At 42.0% G+C, this 25,936-nt stretch overlaps 1 protein-coding gene across 7 annotated transcripts in view; it reads left to right on the top strand.

Moving 5' to 3' along the window:
- Positions 1-25,936, top strand: part of G3BP2 (G3BP stress granule assembly factor 2) — an 82,851-nt gene that overhangs the window by 41,484 nt on the left and 15,431 nt on the right. For 2 of the 7 annotated variants that reach the window (XM_050790857.1, XM_050790852.1), the window contains exons 1-3: positions 11,405-11,640; positions 22,350-22,468; positions 25,834-25,915. In XM_050790857.1, coding sequence (XP_050646814.1) covers positions 22,374-22,468; positions 25,834-25,915 — 177 coding nt within the window. In that variant the 5' untranslated portion in view covers positions 11,405-11,640; positions 22,350-22,373. Of the gene's footprint in view, positions 1-11,404; positions 11,641-11,729; positions 11,830-11,884; positions 11,916-14,393; positions 14,452-22,349; positions 22,469-25,833; positions 25,916-25,936 lie in introns of those variants that run through there. The other 5 variants (XM_050790851.1, XM_050790850.1, XM_050790853.1 and 2 more) reach the window with 4 other exon arrangements.

The following is a 25,936-nucleotide window of genomic DNA, read 5'->3' as shown; positions in this document are numbered from 1 at the left end:
AAAAGAGCGGGTTTAGATAGTTGGTTTTTAACCTTTTAGGACATAGACCCATTTTAGAAGACAATGAAATATGAACCTTTTTAGCAAAAAAAAAAAAGGACTTACATGTATACAGAATGTTCATGGTTTCAAAAACATTCCATATACCCACCCCTCCAAAATATGCTTAGGCTTCAGATTAAAAACTCTGGTTTAGCTGGGCACGATGGCGTGTTCCTAGGGAGGCTGAGGTGGGAGGATCACCTGAACCGAGGAGTTTGAGGCTGTAGTTTGCTTTGCCATGATTATGCCTGTGATTGAATAGCCACTACACTCCAGCCTGAGCAACATAGCCAGATTCTGTCCGCCAAAAACAAAAACAAAAACTTCTAGTATAGAGCAACATTTAAATAAATACATTTACTTAAATCCAGAAACTTGTTAATAATCCTTATTTTTTATTATCTTTTTTTGTTTATGATTGTATTTATTTATTTATTTATTTATTTAGAGATGGAGTCTCACTCTGTCGCCCAGGCCGGACTACAGTGGCGTGATCTCGGCTCACTGCAACCTCTGCCTCCTGGGTTCCAGCGATTCTTCTGCCTCAGCCTCCTGAGTAGCTGGGACTACAGGCACATGCCACCATGCCCGGCTAATTTTTTTCTATTTTTAGTAGAGACAGGGTTTTACCATATTGGCCAGGCTGGTCTCAAACTCTTGACCTTGTGATCCACCCACCTCGGCCTCCCAAAGTGCTGGGATTACAGACATGAGCCACTGTGCCCGGCCTATTTATGATTTTTAATATCTTTTTCCAGTTCTGCTTATAGCAAAGCTTCCTTCTGGCACCCACTCCCAAACTTCTTATTACTCCTTGAATTACTCATTGAAAGCTCTTGGATTCTCCATAGCTCTTTGTTGCTTAGAGAAAAAAAAATCCTCTGCTTCCAACATTATTGCCCTTACAAATGTATTTTATCTAGGACTGCTTTCTTGTGCACAAAAGGCCTTCGGTCAATAACTTTTGGTTCTCTTGCCCTTTTCATGTCACCACCATAAACATGGGTATTTTGCGACATGGCTGCGGAGTTAGGGGTCAGCCCCAGCAGGAATCACTGATACCCAGCTAGAAGAAGAGAGATAACTGGGAGCTCCTGTCAGTTCTGAGCCAGACACTAGCAGCCAGGTAATTTACTTCCATAGCCAGGACTCACCTAGGTAGTGAGTCAACAGAGGCATATAGGTCAGAGCGGCAGTCCAGCAGGAGGATATAGATGTTTAAAAAGCCAGGTTTATGATCTAACCAGAATTACAGGTTACATCTTTATTCTTTTTTTTTTTTTTTTTTTTTTTTTTTTTTTTATTGAGACGGAGTTTCGCTCATTGTCCAGGCTGGAGTGCAATGGCACAATCTTGGCTCACTGCAACTTCCGCCTCCCAGGTTCAAGCAATTCTCCTGCCTCAGCCTCCTGAGTAGCTGGGATTACAGGCACACACCACCACGCCCGGCTAATTTTTGTATTTTTAGTAGAGACAGAGTTTCGCCATGTTGGCCAGGCTGGTCTCAAATTCCTGACCTCAGGTGATCTGCCCGGCCCAGCCTCCCAAAGTGCTGGGATTACAGGTGTGAGCCACTGTGCTCAACCTAGGTCTTTGTTCTGAGGACCATTCCTGCCCTAGTTACAATCTCATGTATGCTTCCTGCTGAGGCAAAGCAGAGAGAAGTATTTTGCTGCCATGGAGCCAGATCCCCCAGTTTTGATAGTCTAGACTCTACAAGGAAGTGGTTACACCTAGAAACGTGTGGGTGGAAAATGAGGGCTGATGCAGACCCTGCATGAGGGACTGGCTGTGTTCTGCTCCAAACTGGCCAAGGTAGAAGAAAGTCACAGTGCTTTCACTGTGTCTATCAGCTGCATTTCTTTTTCTTTTTTGTTTTTTTGTTTTGTTTTGTTTTGTTTTTTTTGAGACGGAGTCTTGCTCTGTTGCCAGGGTGGAGCGCAGTGGCACAATCTCAGCTCACTGCAACCTCCGCCTCCTGGGTTCAAGCAATTCTCCTGCTTTAGCCTTCCAAGTAGCTGGGACCACAGGCACACGCCACCCACCATGCCCACCTAATTTTTGTATTTTTAGTAGACACGGGGTTTCACTTTGTTGGCCAGGATGGGCTCGATCTCCTGATCTTGTGATCCGCCCACCTTGGCCTCCCAAAGTGCTGGGATTACAGGCATGAGCCACCGTGCCTGGCCCAGCTGCATGATTTCTTTATGGAGATCTTTCTCCAATGAGAAGTTTCACAACTACCAAGTTTTCTGTCTGCGGATGAAAGCCCTGTATTTTCCATACAGTTGATTTTTCTTTCTTTTTTTTTTTTTTTTTTGAGACGGAGTCTTGCTCTGTCGCCCAGGCTGGAGTGCAGTGGCGCAATCTCGGTTCACTGCAAGCTCCACCTCCCAGGTTCACGCCATTCTCCTGCCTCAGCCTCTGGAATAGCTGGGACTACAGGTGCCCGCCACCATGCCCGGCTAATTTTTTTTTTTGTATTTTTAGTAGAGATGGGGTTTCACCGTGTTAGCCAGGATGGTCTCCATCTGCTGACTTCGTGATCCTCCCGCCTCGGCCTCCCAAAGTGCTGGGATTACAGGCATGAGCCACTGCACCCGGCCAACAGTTTATTAGTTTTAAAGTAGACACCTTTCTGAGTAGTGTGATGAAATATTGCACCCTCCTCTGTCATCCCGCCCAAGATGTGAATCATTCTTGTCCAGTGTATCCATGCTGTCTGCTCTGCCCTCTGGTTGGTCATGTCATAACCTTCTCAGTTATCAGATCAACTATCCCAGTTTCCCTGTGTTTGGGTTCAGGTAACCTTTATTTTACTTAATAATGGCCCCAAAGTATAAGAGTAGTGATACTGGCATATTGTTACAATTTTTCTGTCTTTTTTTTTTTTTTTTTTTTTTGAGATGGAGTCTCACTCTGTCACCTAGACTGGAGTGCAGTGGTGCGATCTCGACTCACTGCAACCTCTGCTTCCTGGGTTCAAGCCATTCTCCTGCCTCAGCCTACCAAGTAGCTGGGACTACAGGCACCCACCACCATGCCCTGCTAATTTTTGTATTTTCACTAGAGCAGGGTTTTCACTTTGTTGGCTAGGCTGGTCTTGAACTCTTGACCTCAGATTATCCACCTGCCTCAGTCTCCTAAAGTGCTGGGATTACAAGGGTGAGCCACCACGCCTGGCCTGTTATAATTTTTCTATTTTATCATTAGTAATTGTTAATCTCTTACTGTGCCTAATGTATAAACTTTATCGTAGGTATGTATGTGTAGGAAAAAACATAGTATATATAGGGTTTGGTATTATCTGGTATTTCAGGCATCCACTGAGGGTCTTGGAATGTATCCTCTGCAGATAAGTGGGGACTACTATATATCCTTTTCCTCCTCCTTCTGAATTTGACTATATTTATTTATTTTTGAGACTGAATCTTGTCGTTTCACCCAGCCTGGAGTGCAGTGGTGTGATCTCGGCTCACTGCAACATCTGCCTCCCAGGTTCAAGCGATTCTCCTGCCTCAGCCTCCCGAGTAGCTGGGACTACAGGCGCGTGCCACCATGCCCGGCTAATATTTGTATTTTTAATAGAGACGGGGTTTCACCTTGTTGGCCAGGCCGGTCTCGAACTCCTGACCTCAGGTGATCCACCCACCTTGGCCTCCCAAAGTGCTGGGATTACACCACTTTGGGAGGCCAAGGTGAGCCACCACGCCTGGCTGAATTTAACTATATTTAAGAGAAAGACTTAGGCCACAGTTTCTTATTTACTTATTTATTTTTGAGATGGAGTCTTGCTCTGTCGCCAGGGTGGAGTGCAGTGGCATGATCTCAGCTCAGTGCAACCTCTGCCTCCTGGGTTCAAGCTATTCTCCTGCCTCAGCCTCCCGAGTAGCTGGGACTACAGGCACGCCCACACCCGGCTAATTTTTGTATTTTTAGTAGAGACGGGGTTTCACCATGTTGGCCAGGATGGTCTCGATTTCTTGACCTTGTGATCCGCCAGCCTCAGCCTCCCAAAATGCTGGGATTACAGGCGTGAGCCACCACGCCCGGCCGGTTTGCCTCGGTTTTGTAACAGGAATCAAGCACATATACACACTTTGCCAGAAAGTATGCTAAATGCCACAAAGAATCTTTAGAACAACCCTAAGCAGGCTGTTTATCCACTGAGGAAAGTCAAGGTCAGAGAAATGAACTAACCTGACTAGTGTCACAGAAGTAGTTAGTGAAGAAAATGCGATTTGATCCCATGTGTTTCATGCTTCTATATTTAAGTGGAGGATTTGCTCCTTAGCCCTGACTTCTCTCAGTACAACATCCTATCCCCGCTCAGAAGGAAATCTGTCTCTGACACACTCTTTTATATTAACTTAATCTATAAGAGACTGATGAACAAATCACAGGAATTCCATTTCACAAAGGGATATGCCATCCAAAAACATAGAATATCTGCTGCTCAGGCCCCCTTCTCCGTGTCTCAGTGCTTAGTGAGCATTAAATCAAAGAGGAGAGAATTGGATAACCTTGTGGCGTCTCATATCCAGACTGTAGGCTTGAAGAATTAAACACACCCTGCAGCCCATTGAGGGCTAGAATATTCCTGCCTGACAAATCTAGTCTATCTTGGACAGTGTGAGATAAACACTAGTGAAATAGTTCCTCTTTTCAAAGTCATTTTCTGGATTCCAGGCAACTCAGGGCAAATGCCTCCTCATTCATATATGTTATCTTTACTTCTGCTTTCCAGGATTATTGTATCTCTTAAAAGCACCTCACTCACTCAGCCTAAGGTGCTTTTAGCTGGCATCATTGCTTCATGAGTGTTAAATGGAATCTGTTAGAATTCACAAATTCAGGGTGGGTTACTTTCATAATCGATAATCTGATTCTTTGTATGTTGATTTTTTTTAATGAGATTGTTGCCTCTAAATTCTGAAGAAGTGACTTTCTTAGAACTTGCAACCTTTATTCTCTCAAACTTGGGTAGCATGTAGAATCTCCTCTACTTAAAGACTTTCATAGATATGATCAAGACAAGTTACATAGCTAAAATCTACCACCTATAGCAATCATTCATATTGTGACATTTTGTACTTAATCACACAGATTGGCAGGCCATTTCATGCACTTTTCTGGATGTGAGACGTATTTCACACACTCACAATGATTGGAGAGGAAAACACTCCTTTATACCTTAACCTGTCCAAGCGTCACAAAGAGATAATGGCTGGAAAGATTGCAGGGAGAAATTAACATTTGATTCTTTCTTTAGGTCATAATAGGCTTTCTCCTCTCTTGCTCTAAAATGAATGGATTCATCCTATTCACGGGAGTAGGTTTCTCTGTGCATTAAAAAGCTTTGTAAAGGAGCCAGTTGCACCAAGAGAGAGCCCTGGGATTCTCAAGTAACATGTTTTCAATCAGTAAGTCTTGTTCAAAGACTATAAAAGTTCATCATTTAGCAGTAGGACATGGTGTAGTGGCATGAGTCAGAGGAACTCTGGGCTCTCTTTCTAAATTGGCCATTTTTAGCCTTGTGCAGCTTGCCTACTTTGTGAATTGCTTGTGAAATTGAAATGAGATAATGTGTTTGAAAGTGTTTTGAAAACTGTAAAATGCTATACAAATGTAAGTTGTTACGTCGGAACAAAGCAGTGGGCAGTCAGTGAAAAAGGAATCAGTTGAAAGCAATTGGTGCATATACTTTTTCAAGAACCAAACATTGAGTGCTGATGTTTGTTGAACACTTACCATGTGCCAGGCACTGTTAAAATGTTTTGCATGTATTGTCTAAACCTTCCAGTACCCTAATAAGGTAGATATTATTATTGTCCCCATTTTACAGATGAGAAACACTGAGGCACATAAAAATGAAGCATCCTGCCTATAGTGATACACCTAGTAAGCGATGAGATAAAGCTGGGATTCAAATCCAGGCAGTGTGGTTCTGGAGCCCAGACTCTTTTTTATTTTTATTTTTGGAAATGGGGTCTTATTATATCGCCCAGGCTGAACTCAAACTCCTGGGTTCAAGTGATCCTCCTGCTTTGGCTTCCTAAGTAGTGGGGACAGCAGGCATACCCCATTGTGCCCAGCCAGATTTTTTAAATACTACACTGTTGGCAGCATTATCATTTGTTTTAGTCTATTTGGGCTGCTATAACAAAATACCTTTAGGTAAAGTGTGGTGGCTTATGCCCGTGATCTCAACGCTTTGGGAGGCTGAGGCAGGAGGATGACCTGAGGCCAGGCAATCAAGACCAGACTGGGCAACATAACATATAATTTACACACACACACACAGACACACACAAGCTCGGCATGGTAGTGCACACCTGTGGTCCCAGCTACTCAGGAGGCTGAGAAGTCAAGGCTGCAATGAGCCGTAATTGCACCATTGCACGCCATCCAGGTGACAAAGCAAGAACCTGTCTCAAACAACAACAACAACAAAATCACCCTTCTACTGGGTAACTTACAAACAACAGAAACTTACTGCTTATAGTTCTAAAGGCTGAGAAGTTCAAGATCAAAGTGCCAGCCCTAGTGAGGGCTTGCTCTGCTTCGAAGATGGTGCCTTCTTGCTGTGTTCTCACATGGTGAAAGGGGCAAAAGCACAAAAGAGACTAATGAACTCCCCTCAATCCCCTTTTATAAGGGCACAAATTCCATTCATGAAGGTGAGGCCCTCATGACCTAGTTGCCACCTGAAGGTCCCACCCACTTTTTAATACTTCTGCATTGGAGATTAAGTTTCAACATGAATTTTGGAGGGGCACAAACATTCAAATCATAGCATCATCCTTCCTCACTGAATTAGTGATGGGGCCAAGACATTTGTTATGCATGCCTTAAAAGTTTAAAAACATGGTGAGTAAAGATACTTTCCAAGAAAAATGCGTTTCCCTTAAGGACTTGGATTTTACTCCCTTCCAATACTTGGTCTTCATAAACTTTATTTATGTGGGGTGTGTGACCCCTAAACATGCATGTAGTCATCTCTTTTTTTTTTTTTTTTGAGACAGAGTCTCACTCTGTTGCCCAGGCTGGAGTGAAGTGGCATTATCTCAGCTTACCACAACCTCCGCCTCCTAGGTTCAAGGGATTCTCCTGCCTCAGCCTCCTGAGTAGCCATGCCTGGCTAATTTTTGTATTTTTAGTAGAGACAGGGTTTCACTGTGTTGGCCAGGCTGGTCTCGAACTCCTGACCTTGTAATCCACCTACCCCGGCCTTCCAAAGTGCTGGGGTTACAGGCGTGAACCATCGTGCCCAGGCACATGTAGTCATCTCTTATACACCTACTTCATCAGCAAAAGTGATTATGAACTTGGTTGATCTTTTAGTATTCAGTAAAGTTGAGAATGGTCAAATGAAAGGGTGTAGAGGAAAAGTTTTATAAATTCAAATGTCTTATCTTATTTGAATACTTATCTAAGTATTTTATGCTGAAGTTTATAATAAAAATCAGGAATCAGATAATACAATTCTAGCAATTTTACTCTTAAAAATTCACCTGCTAATGGTGATTGGGTCTGATTCATTTACTTTGATTTTTCACAGTGTTTTGATAAAGGTTCACATTAAAGGCCTTGGGGTGATAATGTGATAAGAATGTCAAAGGAAGAGCTGGCTGGGGTGGTGTGAGAAAACCAGTGGTAAGAAAAGAAATGGAAGTAATAGGTAAGGACTAGATCAGGTAGGCCTTATAGGCCATGGTAAGGACCTGAGATTTTGTGTTGCCTTTTAAAGGTTTTGGGATCATCTCAATTTTAACTATGAAAGATCTGGCTGCTGTGAGGGGAATAGACTGTAGTGGAATAAGAGTGGAAGCATTGAGGCCAAGTAGAAAGCTACTGCAATAGGCAATGGTGGCCTGGACTACTATAGTAGCAGTAACAGTGATGCAAAGTATTTAATCCAGAATAAATATTGAAGGTAGAGGGAACAGAAATTTATTGACAATTTGTCAAGGTGGGTGGATCACTTGAGGTCGAGTTCGAGACCAACCTAGCCAATATGGTGAAACCTCATCTCTACTAAAAGTAGAAAAATTAGATGGGCGTGGTAGCGCATGCCTGTAGTTCTAGTCACTTGGGAGGCCAAGGCAGGAGAATGGCTTGAACCTGGGAGGTGGAGGTTGCAGTCAGCCCACATCATGCCATTGCACTCCAGCCTGGATGACAGAGCGAGACTCCATCTCAAAAAGAAATTTATTGACAATTGACTGTCAATAAATTGATGTGAGAAAAACAGATTTTTGGCCTGAGCCACTGAATGAATACAGTTCACACTGGTCTCCTTGCCTAGTCTATAGGTGGTGGGCATTGCTTCATGGAGGCTATGTTGAGAGGCAGGGAGATTAGGAGGCCACTGCAGTCTTCCTGGGAAGATGAAGGGGCCTGAACCTGGGCAGAGGCTATTTCTATAGAGAGATGTTTATGAGGTAAAAATCGCCAGTTGGAATAGGTTAGAGATATTTACATAACATTGAAGATCGCTGAATCTTTTTTCCCATTAACTCCACTTATTGGTGTCTACTCAAGAGCAGGGTTACCTGAGGGCTGTTTCTGTGTAGCCCTAGAGCTAAACTAAAAATGTTTCTTACATTTTTAAAGGATGAGAGAGAGGAATATGCAACAGAAACCATACGTGGTACTCAAAACCAAAAATACTATCTAATCCTTCCCTTATCAAACCGTTTGCCTACCTCTGCCCTAGGTGTTTGTTTGTTTGTTTGAGACGGAGTTTTCGCTCTTGTTGCCCAGGCTGGAGTGCAATAGCGCGATCTGGGCTCACCGCAATCTCCGCCTCCCGGGTTCAAGCGATTCTCCTGCCTCAGCCTCTCCAGTAGCTGGGATTACAGGCATGCACCACCACACCCCGTTAATTTTGTATTTTCAGTATAGACGCGCTTTCTCCATGTTGGTCAGGCTGGTCTCAAACTCCCGACCGCAGGTGATCTGCCCCTCCTAGGCCTCCCAAACTGCTAGGATTACAGGCGTGAGCCGCCGCGCCCGGCCTAGATCAGTGGTTTTTAAAGTGTGGCTCCTAGAGCAGCAGTAGCACCATCAGCTGAGAACTTGTTAGAAGTGCAAATTCTCGGGCCTATGTTGAATCAGAAACTTAGGGAGTGGGGCCCAACAATCTGTTTTAACAAGCCCTACAGGTGATTTCGGTGCACATTAAGGTCTGAGAACCTGCTCTAGAGAAAGTTTTGCACCTCTGCAGCATGATACATGGTGAACAATATTTATAACAGCATTGCATAGAAGAGCTCCAAGCCGGAAACACTTGCTTAGTCAGCACTAGGGCAGATAAGTAAATTGCGGCAATTACTAGTAAAATGGGAGTATTCTATAGTTTGCCTAAGGGTATGGACTGTGGAGGCAGATTGCCTGTGTTTGCATCCCAGCTCCAGTGAATAGTAGCCGCGTAGTCCTGGGTAAATTACTTGACCTCTCCAAGCCTTAGTTTCCTCATCTGTAAAATCGGCATAAAAATAGCAACTACTGGCCGGGCTCGGTGGCTCAAGCCTGTAATCCCAGCACTTTGGGAGGCTGACACGGGCGGATCACGAGGTCAGGAGATCCATACCATCCTGGCTAACACGGTGAAATCCCGTCTCTACGAAAAAATACATAAAACTAGCCGGGCGAGGTGGCGGGCGTCTGTAGTCCCAGCTACTCGGGAGGCTGGGGCAGGAGAATGGTGTGAACCTGGGAGGCGGAGCTTCAGTGAGCTGAGATCCGGCCACTGAACTCCAGCCTGGGCGACAGAGCGAGACTCCGTTTCAAAAAAAAAAAAAAAAAAAAGCAACTACTGGCCGGGTGCGGTTGCTCACGCCTGTAATCTCAGCACTTTGGGAGGCCGAGGCGGGCGGATCAGGAGGTCAGGTGTGTTCCAGACCAGCCTGGCCAACATAGTGAAACCTCGTCTCTACTAAAAATATAAAAATTAGCTGGGTGTGGTGGCACGCGCCTGTAGTCCCAGCTACTAGGGAGGCTGAGGCAGGCGAATCACTTGAACTCGGCAGGCGGAGGTTGCAGTGAGCCGAGACCATGCCATTGCACTCCAGCCTGGGCGACAGAGAGAGACTCCGTCTAAAAAACAAAAAAAGGAACTAGTTCACAGGGTTACTGTGAGCCTTAGAAGGCTGTGTAATTACAAGAATGCCTGGTATATAAGCCCAGTATATTAAAGGACAGCCAGCATGTATTTTGATGCGTTAAGGAAAAACATCAGGTTCATTTCATTAAAGTGGTCTGCCCAAATATTTTGCATATAACAATATCTTTAAGCAGTCTAAAGGTAAAGATATTGTAGACTTTGGAGTCCCTAATGTTGGCATTGCCTCTGCCAATATTTAAGGTATTTGACATATTGTCTTCACGTGCCAAATACCTTAAAAATGCCCTTGTAGGACTGCGAAGAAAACTGATGAAATGTATATGCCTGCGTCCACCATGTTTAGTTCGAAAGCATTCATTAATGTATTTTTTTCTTTCCATTTCTTTGAACATTTTCTCAGTCTTTCATTCCAAAATTCCTGTGCTATCTCGGTATTCTCTGAAAACACTGCCAGACCTAAGATGCGAAGTGTCTTCCTTGACTACAAGATTTGGCTTGGCTTTTTCCATGAAACAAGGTCACCAGTGTCTCACCCTGGGGGCAAGTCTGGGCTTAGAGCTAGACTAGGACTGTAATCCTGGTATTTCAGGCCTTTCAGCTTTAGTATGTAAAATGCTTTAGTATGTATTGATATTTAGCCATGCCTAAATTCGTAACAAGCACACAAAGAAATAGTCTTTTCCCCCTCTGTAAAGCCCACGTCATATTCTTCCTTTACTGCAGGGCCTCTTGGTGGGGCTTAAAACCTAGGATGGGTTAAATAAACAATGTAGGTGAGTTTAGTGTGCAAACAGCTGAAATCACCGGCTGCATTTTAAGCTCGTCTACAGCAGCAACCTGCAGACACCTAGTTCAGAAAGATTACTAAATTCCCTCCTTCCCATTAATAAAAGGGACCAGAGTATCAGTCTACAAAAGACACTGCGTTGCTGCGAACCAGCTCTCGCTTGCGCGATCAGGAAGAAGGGCGGCAAGGAAGAAGGGCGGCAAGGCTGGAGCCTCCGGGCAGGAGAAAGGCAGCCTGCTTGTGACGTCAAATCAGCGGACTCTTATCTTGGCTTTAGGCCGGTTCCGGTTCCCCGGCTTTCCGGGCGCGAGCGTGTGCGAGCGCGGCAGCGTACTGCGCGTGCTCCGCAGAGGGACACGGGAAGGTTGGGCCCGGTTTGGGAGGAGATGCGTGATTGGCTGACGCTGTGCTCGGGGGTTCCCTGGCCCTTTCGGCAGGGGTAAAACAATAAGAGGGGGCGGCGGCAAAGGGGGCGGGACGTCCCTGGTCCTTGTCGCTCGTCGCAGCGCCTGGCGCCCGGGAAGAGGTGGTTGTGAAGCAGACGAACTCGCGGCTCTCCGGCTTCCGAGGCTTCCGAGTTGTCGGAGGAAGGGGGCGGCGAGCAAGAAGAACCCGCCGCACCCGGTCCTCAGCGACTCTTCTGACCTCCGCGCGACGTACCCGCCGGCGCCGTTGGCTGGAGGTGTGTACGGGGGCCGGGAGGGGAGGTCGGTGTGGTGGTCGGAAAGGGACATTTTCTTCGCACTCCGCGGCGCGAGGTAATCGTCCGGTGTGTGAGCCCGGGAGCCGGAGGTGTAGCGGCAGAGACATTGTTCTTGCCGGCTCCCTACGCTGCCGTGTGTGCGTGAGAGAAGACCAGTCTTTCCTCTAGGTGAGGGGTGGGAGGCCGCCTGGGAAGGGAGGTGACCCGCGAGCGTCTTGCGTGCAGAGGGCTCCGAAGGCACAGGTGGGGTTGAGGTTTGTTGGGGATGAGGTGGCGAAGTAGGGGGGCACGCAGCAGCTCCCGAAGGCGCGCTGATGGAAGCTTAATACAGGAAGTGTGGGAGTAGGCTTTCTGGAGGGGATGTTTTAGGGTGGGTAGCCCACCGTTCCTGTTTCCGAATCGTTTTCGGCTCTTATTCCCTGTTCCTTCGGAGCGGGGAGGCCGTCGCCGCCCCGCCCGTGGGGGAGGGGAAAAGAGGTTTTGTCGGCGGAGGCAGAAGCGACGCAGATGCGAAAGTAGCGGCCTCCGGGCACCATTTCTGTGCACGGAAACAGAATCCGTGTTTGAAGGCAGCCGCCGCTTGGCTTACCCAGTACCTAGTGTTCCGTAGTCTGTGACCAACCCCCTCCTCCCCGCCACCGCGGGTTTAATCCGAACGTGTTCGGATACTGGAACTGTAACGTGCGCCTTCTTCGTCCCCCTCTCATGCAGACGATCCCTTATTTACCCGGGAATGACTTTTGAGGGATGGGTTCCCGCGTTTTGGGGGGTAGGGGGACAGAAAGGAACATAAACTTCCCTAGATTGTGTTGATTTTGTTTGTGGAATCTTATAGAATTTTCCCTGCGTCTCTAAAAGCAGATTTCTTAAGATGGCCCTGTGCCGCTTTGGGGCGAATATAGATTTTCGTCTACAATTTCCTGCATAGAACAGTTTTTTTCCCCGAGACATACTTAATGTTGTAACGGATTTGGGGGGGGGTGGGAGAGTGCCTTTTCCTTCCTAACAACAACAACAAAAAAGGCACGTGCACTTTTAGCTGGAATAGTAAAGTTGTCCTTTTCTTTCCCTATGATTGTTGTGGGATATTAACTTGGATTAAGATACTGTGGTTTTAGGTTCAAGGCTCCGTACCTTGTTCTAGTCTTTCAAACGTTAGCGTTGCAGGTACCTGGATCTAGGAACCATTAACTGCCGTTAAGAGAGCCCCGGTGTACTAGAGTGGGAGATGATGGCAATTCTTCTCCAGCTCCATATTTGGCAGTTAATATAGCCTTAGGCATGTGAACAAAGTTTCTAAGTAAACTTTTGGCCTGTTAGGATCCAGTGGTCCTTTTGATAATCCAAGATTCCTGGTCTTAGGAGATACACGGTACGAGGCGTTTAAACCTCTTAGGATTGATTTACCGTTTCTTTAGCAGTAGTTACATTTTTCTTAAATTTTTAAGATTACTCATATGGGCCTTTATGTTATGATTTAATCTTTACAAACTAACTCTGAAAAGCAGTCAAGGAATTGTAGGAATAATAAGGACCTAGAATGAATTGCTTACTAAGAGCTCAGATTGATATTCAGGGTCGAAATATTAGTAATAGTGAAAAAACATCAAGAGTGAGCCAGAATGCTTGTGGGATGGATGGGGATAAAAATTAAAAGGTAAAGAAGAAAACACGTTATTTGATAATTTCGTGGAGTAACTAACTTAACTGTTCAGTTAGCAGCTAAGCAGTTGATTTGTCAGCAGACAACTCCTGGTTTGAAGAAAGTGTTGGCACTGCCTCTTTAGATTCTGAAAACTTCCCTTCCTTATCCTGCAAAATTATCGCTGTTTATTACCCATAATTAGGATTTAACATTTTCCCCCTAGATTGCTTTGAAGAGACTTTCCACATATTTTGAGTGAATGTGGAGACAGTGAATGAGTCCTTTTCAATGTTGATGAAAGGCAAAAACTAAAGTGTTGCGTCTGGACTTAAATTCAGTAGGATTTAATGGACAAACATGACTTAGTTACTCTCCACTGGTAGACACTTGTTTAATATCCGATAGAATAAATTGGTCCAACTCCCTAGCCTACCTTCAGAAGCAATAGAATTAGTTTCTTGACTGTTGTGTTTCCACTTACTTTTATCTTCTAATTTCCAAGTATTTTACCCTATCTTGAAACCATAGGTGTATTGAAAATGATTCTTGGGTTTTCTGTTACTGGCCTGCCGTATTCCTTTGCTTTTCACTCTTCTCAACAGTTTCACGTGAGCTAACAATTGCTTGTTTAAAATTAATTTTTGTATTGTTGGAAGAGCTGGCTGCTCTTCCAAAGCGGTTGTTCCTAACCAAAATGTAGTGAAAACATCACTAGAGTCAGGAGACCTGATTTCGAGTCCTCTTTTTTTTTTTACTGTAACTGGGGGACCCCAAACACCTTAGGCTCTCTAAACATCCTTTTCTGTAAATAAAGATAATGCCCTATCTATTTTAAAGACACAAAGGAAAATAGTAGGTTACTTGTTAAACGTTACAACATAGTACAAATACATGCTTTATTTTTGTGGACAGCAAGCATTTCCATTTCTTAATGCTTGGTCACTTTTAATAGCTTCTGAGTTTCAAAACTAGCTTCTCTCAACTTCTGAGGACGACAGAAAACAAAAAAACTTTGGAGCCTGAATAAGAGATTTAGTCCATAACTTACTTTTATTATTTATTTGTACCACTATGATTCTTAGATCTTTGTGAAGCTTTCATTCAATGGTGTGCCACGAAAGATTGAAGATCATTTCTTTAAAAAGGTATAGTGTTCCTTAGATTGTTCAAGTTACTTTAAGCAAAGACCATCTGGAATTTCAGAAAGTTCCAGTATTGATATGCATTTAGCTGTTGCAAATGGATATAGTCCATGGTTCAGTTAAAATAAATAAACCTGACTAGTTTGAGCCCAGCTATGAATGAGGGACTCCATAGGGGAATGGGGTAAGTATCCTGTAGTGGAGATAAGCTGTGTTTTAGCACCCACATAACCTTTGGTAACACGATGTGGTAAAGAGAACTGCATCCTACTACTAGAGGTCTTATTCTTTTTATAATAACTAATATCAAGTACTTAGAACTTAGCTCACTGCAACCTCCGCCCCCTGGGTTCAAGCGATTCTCCTGCTTCAGCCTCCCTAGTTGCTGGGATTACAGGCGCCTGCCACCACACCCGGCTAACTTTTTTCTATTTTTAGTAGAGATGGGTTTCTCCATGTTGGTCAGGCTGGTCTCGAACTTCTGACCTCAGGTGATCCACCCGTCTCAGCCTCCCAAAGTGCTAGAATTACAGGCGTGAGCCACCGCGCCCAGCCTCTTTTTCCTTTTGTAGTTTCTGGGACATACAGAGTAGCCATAAAATAAATGTTGAAATGAATTTATTTTGTCTAACCCATTGACTCAGCTTGTGGATGGGAATGAATGAAGTAAGACAAAGGCCCAGAGAATGAAATTGCAGAGAATAATAACAGGTGATTAAAATATTTGTATGGAATTTGATACAGGAATGAGAAAGTTTATAGTAGAAGATGAATTTGAAAGGTTGGTTATGACATTGAATGTCAGACTGGATTTCTGTATAGGGCCTTAGATGCCAAACTGAATGCAGGTGTTTGGATTTTACTCTGTACTACACATGATACAAGGGCTTGAACGACTTTTGAAGAATAACTAAAAGGTCTGAACAGTGGGAGTGTAAAGGAGGGCACAAATTCCAGCTTCTGAGTTGTAAGGATTTCACAGTTTGGCAAAGCTAAAGGAGGGGAGAAAATCATGACTGAGCTTTCAAGTTGAGAAGATTATGACACTTTTAACAGAAATAAGGAAATAGCTTTCTTTGGTGCATGTGTGTGTTGGGACATATGTAGGTCATGTCTAGGTATTCAGTATGTGGTGACGAATGTAAAATTTGAACTTCTGGTGTAGACTAGATACACATTTAGGTAGACATGAGACCGGAAGCTGAAATTGCCAGGTTAGAAGACAGAACCTTGAAAACTGCGTTTTGATGAGAAGGAAAATTTGCCTTATAGAACTCTAGAAGAGTTAGGAGGAGGTAGTCAACATTGATAATGCAGATGGGTGGAGGACTGAGAAGTCATTCATTGTTGAGAAGAATTGTGATGTTTCCAGAGAATTGCATTCATGGGAGAGCTGAGTTATAATTTGAGAGGGGAATAGAGAGAAGCTGAAGACAGGTGTACAATTAGTAACTTAGGGCAGAGTATGATCAATAAACTGCCATGATAAAGGCCAAAAGTACTTTAAGAGTTAATAGCAAAGAGTTATATTCTGTTGAGGAATTCAGTGGAAGTAGAAAGATTTTCAAGGGGATAGGATTTCCGCTGGGCCCAGATAAATTCATAGGGTTTCAGTCATTGCAGATAGGAAGGTGTGGGATGAGTATTGGAGAAGTCAAAAGTCCTGCTTCTTGTTAACAGACTTTTAGGATCTTAGGTAGTGTTGGAATGGCCTAATTATATTTTTTTGGATCTATGAACTCCCTTACTATGTTTGTGCCAAATCATTCAGTTAGTCTCTGGAATACCTGTAGTGACTGACTACTTGTTAAGTAGCTCTATTTGATATTTGGACAACTCACGTTATTTTTGAGTTATGTTGAACCCAAATCTACCTTCTTATAATTTCCATTCACTATATTCAATTAGAATTTTCAACTCATTTTAGATATTACATCTAAATTAATGTAGCCTGAGATTGATTGTTTTGGAGACAGCCCCATTATACTAGTGATTCACTAAACTTTAAATGGTAAACAAAAAACCTAAATGTTTCTTACCTAAAAGGTGACATTTTAATCAAAGTTTGAGGAAAGGAGAGTGATAACTTTGGGTTTTTTTTTTTCCCATTATTTTGAAACTGAGGAAATATAAATACATTGTAGGATAATGAAGCTTAATGTGACTTTCTTTTGTAATCTGAATGTATGTCTACCAGTTCTCCACTCCCTCTCATTGTATATTATTTACAATGTTCCACTCCTTCTCAATGTGTATTATTAACAGATTCAGAAAATACAGGTGACAAAGAGCAATTTTCTGTGAGAGCTGACGTACATGTGCTTCAGGAATTAGTCTAGGCAAATGCAGAGGAAACGTTTTAAGAAACAGGAATGAATAAAATATTCTGATGAAGATTCACAGGGATTTTAGGTGCAGTAGGCAGAGTTGGAGAGTAGAATGCCTCTAAACTATACTGGATAATGTTTTCGGGTTCTGTTTTTTTTTGAGACAGTTTCACTCTTACTGCCCAGGCTGAAGTGCAATGGTGTGATCTCTGCTCACTGCAACCTTTGCTTCTGGGTTCAAGCAATTCTACTGCCTCCGCCTCCTGAGTAACTGGGACTCCAGGCACGTGCCACCATGCCCGGCTAATTTTTTGTATTTTTAGTAGAGACGAGGTTTCACTGTGTTAACCAGGATGATCTCGATCTCCTTACCTCGTGATCCGCCTGCCTTGGCCTCCCAAAGTGCTGGGAAGTAGGCATGAGCCACTGTACCTGGGCTTAGATTATGTTTTCATTTGAACAGGTAAAAGACGGATTTGTTCATGAGAGAGCTTTGTCTGTGTATAGAGCTAATGTAACAGAGAAAATCTTACATTCTGCATTCCTGTGTGAGATTCTCCACATTTTCAGGTGTCATTGGAACAAGTGGGGTGTGATACATTGTATTTCACTTTTTCTAAAAAGATTGTTAGGTGAGGCTAACAACCACTTTATTGAAGATGGTGATTATCTTTGAAGGTGCTGATCTAACAAACTTTCTGAGGATTTCTTTTTGTGTATAAGTATCCTTTAATCTTGCCTATCTTTTTTTTTTTTTTAAACAGGGTCTCACTCCTGTTACCCAGGTTTGAGTGCGGTGGTGCCATCTTGGCTCGCTGCAGCCTCGACTTCCTGGGCTTAGGCATTCCTCCCACCTCAGCTTCCTGAGTAGCTGGAGCTACACTTGTGCACTACCACGCCTGGCTAATTTTTTGTATTTTTTAGTAGAGACGGGGTTTTGCCATGTTGCCTGGGCTGGTCTCAAACACCTGAGCTCAAGCGATTCACCCACATCGACCTCCCAAAATATTGGGGTTACAGGTGTGAACCACTGCACCAGGCCTCCTTGGCTATCTTTATAGAACTGTGTAGTCTTGTAGGCTTGGCGAGGGATTGCTTCTCAATTTGTAAATTAGGAAATCGAGATCCAGTAAGGTCATGACTTTTTCATGGCCATAGATAGATAAGATAGTCGAAACCTTTTACTCACTCCCATGTTCAGAATTTTGTTTCATTTTGTTAACTTTTTTTAAGAAATGGAAGGTCCCAGATCTAGAAATGGATTACCTGTAAGGTGCTTTGCTATGAAGAATAAAAATGGCACAATTCTTTCTTCTTGTAATCACTTTTATTCTGAATGTGTAATTTGACTTTTTTCCTTTTTCTCAACTTTCTTACATACACTGACGGTGCATGAATTATAAACGTGAACTTTATATTACTTACTCAATTTTCATAGTCTTATTTCCTGCAACTACCCAAACGTTTGATGGTTGATCTCTAGTAATCATTTTCTGCTTGATTTCTATCAATTATATTTTGGCTCTCTAAATTCTGAGTCGCTTCAAATCAGAGTTAATGGTTAAAGAAGTAACTGATGTAATTAGTTGAAACACTGTTCTCTCACTAAGTCTTGATTTTGTTTTACCATTCCTGTGGGAGCCTCCTCTGCACCTTAAAAGCTCGGCTTTCTGTATAACCTGTTATATATGCCTGTTTGTTTAGATTTTACCAGATTAGCATTGCCTTACTTACATGCCATTTGAAGTTAACTTTTCAAGTTACTGCCTTCCAATATTTCTAATAAGTATTAATTTATTGAGTATCGATAAATCAAATATTCTACTGCCTTTTCCTGTCTCTCTGTTCTAAATTGATGATATCTTGGCCATTATACTTCATTGACCATGTAGATAGTGGGCAAATTGAAGCTTTTTTTGAACCTTGTTACACCAAGTCTTTAGAGCATTTTGACCTGTGATACTGGTATTTGTATTCTGTACCATTTTATTTTGGTTTGAGAAACAAATATGTAAGTGACAAAAATGATAGATAGTATGTACTCTATGAATATGGTGGGAAATTTGGGATAAATGACAACAGTGTTCCTGTAGAAAATCCGGAAATCTAGAGAGAAGAAAACAATAATCCCCAAACCTGGAAATTCCTAATAGTATTTTTGTCACTGTCAATTTAAAGAAAACTATTTTGTGCATAGTTATTTTGTCCAGAGAGTAATGTAGTATTTTCCCGTGTGTTAGTATTATTTTACCATCAATTTTTATGGTGTTAAAATACATATAATTTCCATATTTTAGTTACTTTGTTAAATTTTACTTGGTAAGTCTACTGTTCTTTACCCACCCTCATTATTCAAAATAAAAATGTTAAGTTGCTTAGCGCTGTGTGTGTGTGTGTGTGTGTGTGTGTGTGTGTGTGTTTGAGATAGGTCTCGTTCTGTCAGCCAGGCTGCAGTGCAGTATCCTGATCAAAGCTCACTGCACCCTAGACCTCCTGGGCTCAAGCAATCCTCTCAAGTAGCTGGGACCACAAGTGTGCACCACCATACCTGGCTAATTTTAGATGGGGTTTTGCCTTGTTGACCAGGCTGGTCTCCTAAGCTCAAGCAGTCTGCCCACTTCGACCTCCCAAAGTGCTAGGATTACAGGCATGAGCCACAGCCCAGTGCTTTGTTACTTTAAATGTAGCATATGAGTCCTTTTTGCGTTAGGGTTGTTACCCTTATTGGGAGTTTTCAGTTTTCTGGAATATCAGTGGCACCTGAAATGGCAGTTTTTGGATCCGCTCTTTGTGAATTAACTATTTTTGAAAGCAGGTGAAGCATTATGGAAAATTTTAAACAGATTTGGGGATTTTTGTAAATCAAGTTTGAGGGTTTCAGAAAGACAGAGGAGGGAAAGTTAGTTGGAAAGGAAGAAACAAGGAACCTAAAAACATAATGTAAAAGTTGAATTGTGAGTCACTAGAATTATGTAAAGCTACACTTTTTATTTGTAAGCTCTATTATAGTTGGTATTTGATTTTTATTAAAAATAGTATCACAATTTTAATGACTGTGATGCAGGACTGTCTCTGAAATTGTTTTAGTTATTTAAAGTAAACACACATGGAAATTTGTTTTTTATTTTTAATTTTTTTGTATAGAGATGGGATCTCTCTGTTGGCCAGGCTGGTCTTGAATTCCTGGCCTGGAGCTTTCCTCCCACCTCTGCCTCCCAAAGTGCTGGGATTACAGGTGTGAGCCACTGTGCCAGCCTGCAGTGTTTTCTTGTCTGTCTTTGTTTGTTTTGAGATAGTCTCGCTCTGTTGCCCAGGCTGGAGTGTGATCTCAGCTCATTGCAACCTTTGTCCCCCAGGTTAAAGTGATTCTTGTGCCTCAGCCTCCTGAGTAGCTGAGATTACAGGTGTGTGCCACCATGTTCAGCCAATTTTGTTTTATTTTTAGTAGAGACGGGGTTTCACTATCTTGGTCATGCTGGTCCCGAACTCCTGACCTCAAATGATCCTCCTGGCTCAACCTGAAGTTTAAGCAGGAATTAATCAATCTGTTTATTTATTGAGATGGCGCCTCACTGTGTTGCCCAGGCTGGAGTGCAGAGGCATGATCTTGACCCACTACAACTTCTGCCTCCTGGGATCAAGCGATTATCCTGCCTTAGCTTCCCAAGTAGCTGGGACTATAGGCGCTGACTACCACGCCTGGCTAATTTTAGTATTTTAATGGAGACAGGGTTTTACCATTTTGGCGAGACTGGTCTCAAACTTCTGACCTCAGACAATCTGCCCACCTTGGCCTCCTAAAATGCTGGGATTACAGGCGGGAGCCACTGTACCTGGCTAAGCAGGAATTTAAACTGCATCCTGATTTACCCAATAGATACACACTTAGCTATTATGATTTTTTTTGTTTTTTTTTTTTGTTTGTTTTGTTTGTTTTAGTACTTTTAAGTGTAATAGGTCTTTTGAAAATAAAACAGGTGGCTGGGCACGGTGGCTCACGCCTGTAATCCCAGCACGTTGGGAGGCTGAGGCGGGTGGATCACGAGGTCAGGAGTTCAAGACTAGTCTGGCTAACATGGTGAAACCCTATCTCTACTAATAATACAAAAATTAGCCAGGTGTGGTGGCACGTGCCTGTGGTCTCAGCTACTTGGGAGGCTGAGGCAAGAGAATTGTTTGAACCTGGGAAGCAGAGGTTGCAGTGAGCCAAGATTGTACCACTGGACTCCAGCCTGGGCAACAGAACAAGACTCCATCTCAAAATAAAATAAAAGAGGTTATATTTCACATTTTTCTCTCCTCCTAATCTCCAATTTCTAATGTTATAATTTTGACTGTTCTGGGGACTATATTCTTAACAGTAATTGCTGAGAAGTTTTGTTTGTGGCTCACACCTATAATCCCAGCACTTCGGGAGGTTGAAGTGGGAGAATCACTTGAGGCCAGGAGTTCGAGACCAGTCAGGGCATTATAGCAAGACCTCGTCTCTGCTAAAAATAAAAGTTAAAAAATTTTAAAAAATTAGCCAGGTATGGTGGTGCGTGCTTATAGTCCCAGCTTCTCAGGAGATTGAGGTGGGAGGATCGCTTGAGCCTGAGCCTGAGCCTGAGCCTGGCAGTTGAGGCTGTAGTGAGCCATGATTGTACCACTACACTCCAGCCTAGGTGACAGATGAGACCCTGTCTCACAAGACAAAAAAGAAATTGTATTTATTTCGTGCCAGTTGTTCTTGTAGGTTTTAACTTTGAGGCACATTATCATAGCACCAGTTTTTGCTTGTTTATATTTCTTGACAGACTATAAACTCCTCGAGGGTTAGAATCTTACCTTGTTCACCAGAGATTTCATTTATTATAAACAGCATCTCATGTAGTTAGATGCTTAATTAGTGGAAAGAAAGATTAGAGAGACATAATATCAAAGGTAAAAAATGATTATCTCTAAGTACTGAAGTTATAGGTGGTGATTAATCCTTGTTACTATTTTGAAAATGGTGAAATTAATTCCCAGAAGGAAAGAGAATACAAAAACACAAGTCATGGCGCTTTGCCATGAGTGTTATCTCTGAGTCTTAACTTGTGCCCTCTGTCTTTCTTCCTAGGATAAAACCACTGCAATCCAGGAATGTAGTAGATTTTGGTCCCCAAAGGAAAAAGGCACTGTGAATAGAAGGACTTATACTTAGTCTGAGGCAGCATTGGACCCCTTGGGAATAAGAAATAGCAAAGATGCTATTTTCCTGTCCTGAAGGGTAGGGAAATCGAGAAAGAGAGACAAAGGGAGACACAAATGTTGGAGGTTACCTTATGGATAGTAGTTAGGAATGTATTGTTTTGCTTTTTGTTGTAAGTTACTTTTTTAATAGTGGCATTAATTTTGGTCCCATTTGTGTGGCTAAGAAAATTTATTTCAGGTTAGTCTGATGGTAGTGAGTTATCAGAACTTATTAACATTAGTGTCACTAATTGGTATACAACTCCCCACTGCTAAATTTGGCTAAAAAGAAAATTTATTTCATGGTGGTTGATGACAAAGATGACTTTTTAATAGTTATTCTTGTGTTTGCTCCCTTAGCATTTGACATTGTGCAGCAAAGAAATGGTTATGGAGAAGCCCAGTCCGCTGCTTGTAGGGCGGGAGTTTGTGAGGCAGTATTATACTTTGCTGAATAAAGCTCCAGAATATTTACACAGGTAAATTTTAAACAAATAATTTGGTATTGTTATCTATTTTTTTTCTTGGATATTACTACATATATTTTGCATTTCCTGTCTCATTATCTGACAGTATGTTTGTAAACATGTCTAAACTGTATTCAATATTTTATTCATTTGATGGCAGAAAGTGTTTTTGACTGCAACTCACAGTAACAAAAACACTTTATGTCATATTCTAGTACATAACACATTCATATATATATATGCACACACTTACATGTACTCTAGTATTTTACTTTTAGAGTCATGGTCTTGCTCTGTCACTCAGGCTGGAGTGCAGTGATGTGATTATAGCCCTCTGTGGCGTCAAAGTCTTGGCCTCAAGCGATCCTCCCAGCTTGCAGCTTGCCTTCCCAAAGCACTGGGATTACAGGCATGAGCCACCAAGCCCAACCTTTATTTCATTAAAAAAACCAAAAAAACAAAAAAAGCCTTTTGGGGTGGGTGGTGGAGAACTATATAAAGTTTACACGAGACTGGACGCAGCGCCTCACACATGCAATCCCAACACTTTGGGAGGCTGAGGCAGGTGGATCACTTGAGGTCAGGAGTTTGAGACCAGCCTGGCCAACATGGTGAAGCCCCGTCTCTACTGAAAATACGAAAGTTAGCTGGGCGTGGTGGCAGGCGCCTGTAGTTCTAGCTACTCAGGAGGCTGAGTCGGGAGAATTGCTTGAACCTGGGAGGTGGAGGCTGCAGAGAGCGGAGATTGTGCCACTGCACTCCAGCCTGGGTGACAGAGTGAGGCTTCATCTCAAAAAAAAAAAAAAAAAAAAACCATATCTTGGGTTTGACCGTTTGACCAACTAATGGGTTCCAATATGCAATTTGAAATCAGCAGCTTAAATCTTTTTTTTTAAAGTTATCCCAAACAGTGTCGGGGAATGGATCAGTTAAATGATTATACTGTGAAAATTTGTATTTCTTCTAATCTGTAAAATAGTATTCCTTTGTAAAACAGCAGCAATAACCTTATTTACTGTTTTAACAAGAGGTAGACATCTGTAGGCTTGTTTTTTCCAGAGATCAAAGTGAAATTGATTTATATTGTGGGTAGTATTTAATTTTTGTTCTTGATGTATCTTAGCAAGTAGAAGATAGGTGAAACTCTTACAAGAGTTACACTTTGTAAGTATTGCAGAACACACTGGCCAAATGGGTTAAGGATAAATATATTACCACTTCCCGTGAGAAAGGCTGTTTAAAAGACTTAAATTCCTTTATCTGTAGGTCATCTTAATGAGCATTTCAGTAGCAATTTGTCTTGCTCTTTTGAACATACATGTAATCTGTTTTATTCAAGAAGGCATTTTTATATTTACTGTTTGCTAGACTCTAATTACTTTACATATGTATATTATCTCATGTATTCCTTATGACAGTCTTTTTTTTTTTTTTGAGACGGAGTCTCGCTCTGTCACCCAGGCTGGAGTGCAGTGGCCGGATCTCAGCTCACTGCAAGCTCCGCCTCCTGGGTTCACGCCATTCTCCTGCCTCAGCCTCCCGAGTAGCTGGGACTACAGGCACCCGCCACCACGCCCGGCTAATTTTTTTATATTTTTAGTAGAGACGGGGTTTCACTGTGTTAACCGGGATGGTCTCGATCTCCTGACCTCGTGATCCGCCCGTCTCAGCCTCCCAACGTGCTGGGATTACAGGCATGAGCCACCGCGCCCAGCCTCCTTATGACAGTCTTAAAGTGAAGTTACTTTTATTAGCTCTTTATCTATTAGACAGTTGAGGTTAGTAATTCATCTAGGATCACTCAATAAGTAAACAAGCTAACCATAGCCAATATTTAGGCCCAGTTCTGAGTAGTGTCCCCAACCACTTTATTATAATGTAGTATATATAAAGTGTAACTAACATGTATCTTCCCCGCAAATAAATGTAAAATGAATAACTGTATGTCTTTCTCTAATTGTAAAAGTAAAGATGTTTTTGATGACAGTGTGTGTGAGGGAGTTTGGGGGAAGATATAGAATTAATAGGGCCCTTTGATATCTGAAATTTGGTCTTTTCATGATACAGGGTTTTTTGTTTTCTTTAGTGACCAAAAAAAAAAAAAAAAAATTAAAACAATAAGGCCCTACACCATCATGTTTAAACAGTAACAGACTTGTTTTAGACCTAGCTTATTTGACCAATTTCTTTCTTAATGAAAATTCAAGTTGTTATAATTTTCTACTTGTGATAAGCAACACTAATACATATCCTGAAACATGCATTATTTGTGCACGTTGCTAGTTAGTTATTTTCTTAGATACTTTCCTGGAAGAATTAATGCATCAAAGAGATATGATCATTCTGAGACTTTTCATGTGTATACACACAGATACACACACAGCCAAACTGTTCTATAGGAAAGATGCCAGTAGTACATGAGAGAAAATAGTGTAAATTTAATAGTAAGAGTAGTGGCTAAAAGCATGGACTCTCAAGTTAGACTAGGTTCTTATCTTGGGTGCCCCACTTGATAGGTATATTACCTTAGGGGAGTTAATTTAACCTCTTCTGAACCGCAGCTTGTTTATTTAGATAATAGTACTTCATGAGATTGTTAAGAAAATTAAGTCAATCAGTACACATAATACACTAAAAACATTGCTTAGCATAAAGGAAGCTCTTACATGTTTTATTACTATAGGAGTTGCGTTTTCTTTGTGAAAAAATTAACTTCACGTCTTTGAGCTTAATTTAGAAAGATTCTAATTCTAATTGCTTTGGATAATGCCAATAAAAGACTAATTTACACATACTTAGGAACAGTACAAAAATATTAAAAAATTAGATGCTGAAGTAATTTTGGATTTTAGACTTTATCTCTGAATTGTTTCAGTTATTTTAAATCTAAACAGTTTAAGCCTTTAGAATTAGTAATCATTTGGAGATCTGAATATAGTATTAAACTGTGATTCCCAAACAAATCTAGATAGCTGAATCTTTGTATCTGAAGAGAAAAACAGGGTTGGTTACTATAGCATCTGTATTTAGAATGTACTAAATAGTCAAAAATATCCGATTTTTCCACTTAACAAAAAACATATGTGATAAGAATTAGATATGAGTATCTAATGATTGTCTACGTACTGTGCCAGATAAACTAAGAGCATTCTATGTGCATTACTCATTTAATCCTTACAACGACCCTGTGTAGTAGTTCCTGTTCCTGTTTTATAACCAAGGAAACTGAACTTAAAGACCTTAAGTAATTTACCTGTCCAAGATTACACAACTAGTGACAGAGCCGGATCCGGAACCTAGTCTATGACACCAGAATTCTACTGCCTCTTAGGCTTCTCTTGACAATTCAGTGTTAATCATTAATTATGGTTTTGCAGGTTTTATGGCAGGAATTCTTCCTATGTTCATGGTGGAGTAGATGCTAGTGGAAAGCCCCAGGAAGCTGTTTATGGCCAAAATGTAAGTATCAATTTCATATAT

The sequence above is a fragment of the Macaca thibetana genome, chromosome 5 (assembly GCF_024542745.1).
Source record: "Macaca thibetana thibetana isolate TM-01 chromosome 5, ASM2454274v1, whole genome shotgun sequence".
NCBI classification, from domain to species: Eukaryota; Metazoa; Chordata; class Mammalia; order Primates; family Cercopithecidae; genus Macaca; species Macaca thibetana.
This window is presented reverse-complemented; position numbering and strand designations above follow the sequence as displayed.